The sequence below is a fragment of the Ictalurus furcatus genome, chromosome 21 (genome assembly GCF_023375685.1).
Source record: "Ictalurus furcatus strain D&B chromosome 21, Billie_1.0, whole genome shotgun sequence".
Taxonomy (NCBI): Eukaryota; Metazoa; Chordata; class Actinopteri; order Siluriformes; family Ictaluridae; genus Ictalurus; species Ictalurus furcatus.
This window is the reverse complement of record NC_071275.1, coordinates 17,711,515-17,720,003: the sequence shown is the minus strand read 5'-3', so window position 1 is coordinate 17,720,003 and position 8,489 is coordinate 17,711,515. Positions and strand designations below refer to the sequence as shown.

At 39.9% G+C, this 8,489-nt stretch overlaps 1 protein-coding gene across 1 annotated transcript in view; it reads right to left on the bottom strand.

Moving 5' to 3' along the window:
- Positions 1–2,232: 2,232 nt before the first annotated feature.
- Positions 2,233–8,489, bottom strand: part of nampt2 (nicotinamide phosphoribosyltransferase 2) — an 18,373-nt gene continuing 12,116 nt past the window's right edge. Inside the window, exons 7-11 of the mRNA XM_053653125.1 lie at positions 7,883–8,108; positions 6,690–6,809; positions 6,032–6,172; positions 5,790–5,915; positions 2,233–5,449 (exon numbers count right to left, since the gene is read on the bottom strand). Of these exons, the coding sequence (XP_053509100.1) occupies positions 5,276–5,449; positions 5,790–5,915; positions 6,032–6,172; positions 6,690–6,809; positions 7,883–8,108 (787 nt within the window). The 3' untranslated portion in view covers positions 2,233–5,275. The remainder of the gene's footprint in view (positions 5,450–5,789; positions 5,916–6,031; positions 6,173–6,689; positions 6,810–7,882; positions 8,109–8,489) is intronic.

Sequence of the window (8,489 nt, the reverse complement as noted above, 5' to 3'; positions counted from 1 at the left end):
TGAGCAAAGCAGAACTAACCAATTTAAATTTAAATATTGACGTTGAACATATTGGTATGCTTCTAATATTCACTCACTAAAGACGTTTATTTTTCATCGCACTTTGTCCTCCATGTTGGATTTTATTGCTTGCATCCCAAGCTGTGACATGAAAGGTTATTCGAATAAAACAAACAAACAAACAAACAAACAAAACTAAACAAAAAAAGGGGTTGATTCCACTCTGGACTTTGAGTTGAACTTTTTTTTTGTTGGGGGGGGCTTTACTTGGCTAAAATTGCTGTAGTTTTTCCACTATCAATAATCAGATGAGAATTATTAACCTTCCTCAAAAGGCTACAACCAAAATGAAATACAAATTAGCTGTTAAAATGACCAAAGTGACCTTGTAGCTCCAGTCTAAAACTTAAGAAGCGAATGTCTAACAAAGAAAATCAGTCACTACAATTGTGGTAAGAGGAACATTGTGCAATTGCTTTTTTGCCATTTCATTCCTTGAAGCAATTGGCCATAGCTAAAAGAGCAAACACATGCAAAGTTATGTTGAAATCCAAAGATAATCATCTGGAGACAATGAGACAATAACCCTGACAATAGATGACTGCTCGAACACTAAATGGTATCTGTGAAACCTGCAGGTCATTTGACTTCTGAACGCTTCAGTTTCTACATGTAGAGCACAGCTTATTCCTGACAGTTAAACCCTATGACCTTTGTAACTTGGCGGAAAAAATGTGAAAGCGCTTAAAACCCTGGGCGAATTTGTCCATTATCAGATCATGTTAGCCAAACGCGTTTAACCTCCGCTGTGGTTAAACAGGACCCTGGCTCTGTGTGACGCTCTCTAACCCTGCTCGAGGTCAGATGCAATCCACGTCCTGTCATGTTCCATTTCCAGAGAGAAATTCCCAGAGGCTTGAGCTGTGTTCATTCCAGCTATGACAGATATGTGGTCCACGTGTCGGCTGAAAGGCCGTGCCACTATTTATAGCCGATCAGGACACACCTAGTGCCGCCCAGGCAAAGTCACTCTGAATGGAATTTAAAAGCGTTTTTAATCCATAACCATCGAGCCATTTATGGAATTTTTTAATGGAAACTATCCAAGATTGTTTGGGTGTTTTTCCTTTTTTATAGAAGTACCCACACATTCACGACACTGAAGAGTCTTCACGGTTCATTCCTATTAATTCAGCTGACCTTTGGCCTTGTGAAAAGGTGTACATACTGCTTTTGTGTCATGAATACAAAATTGATTATCATTGAATTCTGAAGGTCTTCGGGCTTTGTAAATAGTTTTTACACATACACCGATCAGCCATGACATTAAAACTACCTGCCTAATATTGTGTAGGTCCTCCTTGTGCCTCCAAAACAGCTCTGACCCGTCGAGGCCTGGACTCCACAAGGTGTGCTGAGGTATCTGACACCAAGACCTTCGCAGCAGATCCTTTAAGTCCTGTAAGTTGCGAGATAAGGCCTTCATGGATCGGACTTGTTTGTCCAGAACATCCCAGAGAACTCAAACCATTTTCCTCAAACCGTTCCTGAACACCGTAGCAAAGCAAAGAGGCCACTGCAATTAGTGAATACTGTTGCCATGAAGGGGTGTACTTTGTCTGCAACAATGTTTAGATACGTGCTACGTGTCAAAGTAACATCCACATTAATGTCAGGACCCAAGGTTTCACATCAGAACATGACAACTCACATAAACCTACACAGACATTTCATAAAAGCTTATTCCAATGGGATTGATGTTATTCAGTCCCTTCAGGATTTCACGATTTTGCGATCGCAGGAACGAACACGAAATCAAGCGCACTCTGCAATATTCGTCGGAGCTTGCAATTTTTCAAAATGACCGATTTTCCATAGATTTAGGCCGATACACGTCATGTGACGTCATGTGACATCATGACAGCACGCATTCAGCCGAAGTCCTCTTCGATTCATGTGCGTCGAACATGAGTACAGCGAAACGGTCACAGTTACCAACAAACATCACCCGTGCCATTGTCATTTCGCCAATTCGCCAAGTTACTAATGTTTACTGACAGAACGTTGTCTTTATTTTGGCAGTGAAGTCAAATAAGAACCTTATGACTGGAAAATGTAGGTTTATTTCAGTTGCCATGAAGGGTTTGTATAGGCACCATATAGACACAGCCTTATAAACATTGCCGTTAAGTACAGTAAACAAAAGTTACAATTCAAGAAACAGGAGATTGATGAGTGGAAACTGATGGTATTTATTACTTTTTTTCCCCCTCATACTAAATATCACATTTGTAAAAACAAAAAATGGAGGGGGGGAAAAAAAAAAAAAAAAAAAAAAAAAGTGTGAGAGAAAATCAAGAGTTAAAAGCAAAAAACATTACTGCTACAATTTCAAAAAGTATTTACACAACTGCATAACGCACATCATTTTTAGCGTAATTATTATTGTTTCATATTACTAAACAGCATTATTGTGGCATAGAAAAAGAAAAAAAAACAACAACAATAAAGAAGAGGTAGGGTCAATATCTGCTTCATATCCGATGTTCAGAATCGACTAAGAAAACGCGCCATTCCCACCAAACAGACGAGACACACGGACACGGAAGGAACACTTGAATTATACAAAGACTGACAAGACGAAGGACTTAAACAAACAAACAAAACGAAAAACACAGAGCAGTCACTTATGTGAGACAAGGAGAGGGTTAGAGACGTTAGAGGGAGAGAGTGAGAAACGAGAGAGCGCGCCAAAAAAAAAAGGGCACCGGAGTCCGAGTGGGTGTTAAGGCAGTGTGAGCAACTCCAGACACACACACACACACACACACACACACACACACACCATACTCAGTTTCACTGAATTAGTGTGAGGAAGAAAGTCCAGCAACACGTTCTATGAAGGCCACATACAGTACTGTGCAAAAGAATTGCTGTAGAGCGAAGACGCCTTCAAAATAATCAAATTAAAATGTTTCCACATTCAAAAAGAAATACTGTAAAGCGCAGTAAACAGCAGTAAATGAAACAGTCAATATTTGGTGTGACAAAGAAATAAAAGAGAAATAGTAGTCAGGAACAATTAGTGCAGCTTGATAAGGAAATGAGCGGTACGTGTTATTGAGCATGTTGCAGAACCAGTCGCGGTTCTTCTGGAGACTTTGACTGTCGCACTCGCGTCTTATTATTTCTGCAAAAAAAAACCCAGCAGCCATCATTGTGGTTTTTTTTGTTTTTTTTAGTCTGAAAAGTGTTCTCTTACGGCTTTCTTTAACGACATGCAAACATTTCATCTTGTGCTGGAAAACTAATGTTTGAGAATCTAAAATGTTTTTCTTTTTGTTGTCAGAAAGTAAAAAAAAAAAAAAAAAAAAATCTATTACAAAATTTGTGCCCCCCCCCCAAAAAAATAGGGTGCCTAAAACTTTTGCACAGTACTGTATATAATAAACAATGAACATGTTCATAACAAGTCCTAATGCATTCATAAGGCGTTATATACACGGTGTTCAAGAACAATTATGGATGGAAACGCGTTATGCAATACGAACTGTTCACGCGACGCGTTATACATAGTGTTTAAAACATTACTTGTTTATTACTGCATATTACATGTCTATTACTAACTGCTGTCTCGATGTATTGTTTAGTGTTTTACCTCTAGCAATAATTACAGTCGCATTTCAGGCTGTGTGAAAATGTAACTCACTGAAACAATTGACATTTATTGCATTTGGCAGACGCCCTTATCTAGAGCGACTTACATTTATCTCATTTATACAACTGAGCGGTTGAGGGTTAAGGGCCTCGCTCAAGGGACCAACAGAGGTAGATTGTGGTACTGGGATTTGAACTCAAGACCTTACAATCAGAAGTCCAATGTCCTAACCACTGAGCTACCACTTCCCATTATAATAATAATAATAATAATAATAATAATAATAATAATAAAACAGGACAGGTGTCAGTATGTATAATCTAGAACTAGATATAATATAGTATACAAGCTGGGTTTCTTTGACATTGTCATGTTCACTTCTTAGACATTGCTATAAAGTGCATTCTCATAAACAAGAAGAAGAAGAAGAAGAAGAAGAAGAAGAAGAAGAAGACCTTATAAATGCAGTAGAACTTTATGAATGTATTCGTAGGCATATCATTACAGACGTGGCCTTCTCGAAAGTGCTGCTTTCTGTGCAGCATTAATACACTGATTTGGTGAGAGCGGAACTCTTCGGTGCTTATAAACCACCCCCCCCCCCCACCCCCAGATTAAATCCGACAAAAGTGATACGGAGAACCGCGTGCGTATTCGGTGTCATTCAGTGCACGTAACTGCGAGTGGCCAGTGCGAGAATAATCGTTCAACAAGCGACGGCGAAGAACAAATCCGACTAGAAAATGATGCGAACGTGCTGCCTTCTACGTATTCAAATGCAGTATTATCGAGTATATTTCATACCGCTCCTGTGGGAGGTGCATAGGCTGTACTGAATGTATCATTTTTATTTATTTATTTATTTTTAAAAAGCTGCATAAAAGGAAATCGTGTCTGACCTGGAGATGATTCAATAACCTGATATGAATTTTCCTTCCTTTCTTAATTTTTTTTTTTTTTTTTTTTTTTTTTTTTTTAAAGCAATTCATCAGTAAAATTCAACAAAAAACATTCGAAAATCTGAAGAAAAAAAATAAAATAAAATAAAAAAAAAAAACACAAGCCCTGCTGGTAATACACTAACGGTCTTTTATAAGCACCAATAGCGTTATTTGGCATTTTGTGAAAATTAGACAGTGGTGGAAAGCAGACTATGGAATACTATGAATACAATGACTATTCGATTAACTTGATGTATTTACACTTTGTGAGCAACTCCTGAGTTTAAAAATAACAACAACAAAAAACCCCAGACGACTTTGCTAATTTAGTGCTAATTCTCCTCAACTGAAGTAATTGTTATTTCAGTTTATCGATGTTCTTTCCACCACTGCACAACACTTCGATGTCAAAATGTTTTGCTAGATTGAAACGAAAACCTAAAAGATGTAAAAACCCTGATTTAGCATCACCGTGATCTAAAAAAAAAATATTTTTTAAAAATAAATCAAACGTCACTGTGACCGCTCAGTCCGTGAAGGATGGAGGTTGTTTGCGCTGGCCGGATGGACACAGAAGGCGTACTGGGAATGGGGTGGAGCATGACGGGGAAACGGGTGGGGCTTGATGGGAAGGAGGGGATGGGATTGGTCCGTTGATGGGCGGGCGGCGTCGTGATTAGTGCAAGCCGTTCAGGATGTGTTTCTGGTGGATGTCCAGCGCGCTGCTGTGGTCCTGGTTGTGCTGCGCCGGGCTCAGGTCCTCCTCCCAAAGCTGGGCGTTCTTCCGGATCTCGTCCAGAGAGTACTCCTTCAGGATGGTCCCGTTCTCGAACACCACGACGAGCATGTCCTGCGCCACACACACACACACACACACAAAAAAGAATGTTTGTACGTGGTGGTGTTGATAAAATCATCGCCATCTACTGTACTGGGGTGGTACTGCCAGAAATTAAGCATCATTTGCGTTGAAACCGCAATACAGATTAAAATTTTTTTTCAAATTTAGTATTGTTTAATGTCAGATCCATTACCATTTCTCCATTTAATACGTTTTTTATCATTAGAACCCAGAAAAAAAAGAGGGTTATTTTTATTCATTTGTAGAATAGCAATATTCCGTGAGAGGCTTGAACCTAAAGCCATTTTGTCAGCAAACTTCCCTAATCTGTGATATTTTTGCTTCTCACCTCCTCTGGTTTGCCTGCACCCCGTTCCACTGTCTCGATAAACCCATCCGAGTTTCTCTTCAGTGACAGACAACCGCGCTTCGATCCTTTAGACGGGTCTGTTACTGGCTGCTTATACACGTCCATCTACACACACACACACACACACACACACACACACACACTTTACACATAAGACTCATGTATAACAGTAGGGAAACCCCTCCCCCCCAAAAAAACAAACAAACAAACAACTAACTCACCCCCTTCCCGCTACTCTCCACGTAGCTGCATTTAAACGCACAGTTCAGAGTGTCTCTGTTGATCTTCTGCAGCAGGGCGCTTCCACAGCCGAAGAATACGTTCTCCGCGCTCCAGCCCTCGTCGCTGAGCTTCCTCAGGATCTGGGAACAGCAACGCAGGATGCAATACGAGTCATGCTTTCTAGTCTTATGTCTAAACGTTACGTTTAATACAATACATGTTTTGCACAGTTAAATCCTGAAAATCTGAAAAGTGAAACCACGTCGAGTTATTGCATCAGAAAATGTAACATCCAATCAGGGTCCAGTATGCAAATGCAGCCCAGGCAACACTGGTTTACCATTGGAAAGGGGCATTTCCAATTTACATATGCATAAAAATCTGTATTCCTTCAAATCTGGACTTGATTCGGAGTAGTCCGACACCAATTTAGTGAAGATAGGCCAGAAAGCAGGTTTTGCATATTATGCTAATTAGCTCAAAATTGAAGTGGGTGGAGCTAAACGGTCCTTGAGGCTGTTTTGTTTTGGAGAACCCAAGGGGAAAAAAAAACAAACTTTTTTTTTTCCAGGACAACCAATTCATGAGATATGAGGCAAAGCGTAAACCATTGTGCCCCGAGTAGTGAAAAAGTCCTGATCGTTATTATTATTTTACCTTATCGACTGAGCAGAGATCGATCCCGTCGCCCTGGATGATGCGCACGTATGATGGAAGCACTTTATAGCCTACAGAATTCAGAGAACAGCCAAAACACTCCTCTAAAATCTTTATCACCTGCAGAGAGAGAAAGAGAGAGAGAGAGAAAGAGAGAAAGAAAAAGAAAGAGAGAGAGAGAGAGAAAAAGAGAGAGAAAGAAAGAGTTTTTTTTTTCAAACAGTATACGATCTTTACCTGGTTATTACACAGAACACACAGCTAAAAGTCTCAATGTGACAAAAATGTCAGGAATGGAAAAAAAGGTAAGTAAGTAAATAAATAAAAAAAAAATAAATAAATAAATCCGCTCTTCAGGCTCCGAAATCAGAATTAAGAAACACAAAGCAGTGAAATCAATACAGTAACATACTGGAAGCGTGCCAATTTCTTTCCATTCTTCTTTTCTTTCCTTCCTTATTTCCCTTCAGCCTTTATTTCCTCCCTTCTTTCTTTCGGACCTTCATTTACCTCCCTCCCATCCTTTCCATCATTAATTCCCCATTTCATTCCTTCCTTGCCTATTTTTCTTCTTCCTTCCTTTTTTTTTTTTTTTTTAAAAATCTCCTTCTTTCCTGTCTTGTTCCTTCCTTCCTCCCTTTGCTTCTACCCTTCCTTGTCTTGTTTTCATTCTTACCTAGTTTCCTCCATTCTTTCCTTATATCCGTCCTAACTTCTTTGGCACTTCCCCTCTTTCTCTTTCCTTCCTTCCTTCCTCTCCTCTTTCTCACCTTCTATCCTTCCTTCCTTCCATTCCTTGGTTCCGCCCTTCTTTCTCTCCTTCCTTCCTTCATTCCTCCCCGCCTTCTTTTGTTCCTCCACTCTTTCTCTCCTTCCTTCCTTCCGGCCAATTTTTGCCGCTGGGCCATAGTTCCTGCACACGGGTACAATACTTTTTAGCAGAACAGGACCAAAAGAGGTGGAGCTTATCCTCCTGGACATCACTGATTGGTCAAAAGGAAACTTCACCGAATGACTAAATGTGTTTATTAAAACCTGCTCAAAATATTCTGGAACTCTGTTGGGAACCAACCTTTAATCACACACACATGCGCTTTCAACTTTTCACTTGCTGTATTTATTACGTCCACTTTTGTCTTACTCTAACTTTGCCCGCTGCTACAAGTGATATATTCAGTCGGGACATCACCCACCTCCAGCAGCGTCTCTGTGGGGTCTCCCGAGTCGGGCCGGATGACGAGGACGGAGTCTTCGCTGCGTTCCATCACTCTCTCCTTCAGCTTGTCTCCCCAGATGTGCTTGCAGGCCTTGAAGATGTCGTAACTGTCGCTGACCACCGCCACGGGGCCTGAGGGGAACTGGTCCAGCAGGTTCTCGTACGCCTCCTTCTCTCTGCTCCGGCCCCAGGAGATGATGGTGCTGCAACACACACACACACCCACACAGTATGAAAATCTGATTCTGGAACCGAGGACAGGTTTTAATTCATTTATCTAAAATGATAACACAAACTCTCTCAGATGATTATTGAAAAATACAGATAATTTATTTTTGGAAAAATTAATTCTCTATAGAAATCCTTATATGTCTGAATATCCTGGAAAGAAAAAAAACATTCTGGTAATATACAGAATAACTGGTACTTTTTAGTGTATTTGTGTATTCATGTTATTCTGTATAATTTGTCAATAACAAACATAATTTGATTTAATTTAAAATTAGAAAAAAACCCAACAATTATTTAGATTGTTTTTGCTAAATTTGCTGGTTGAGCAACTCGTATTTAGCCTCCTGCGTCCC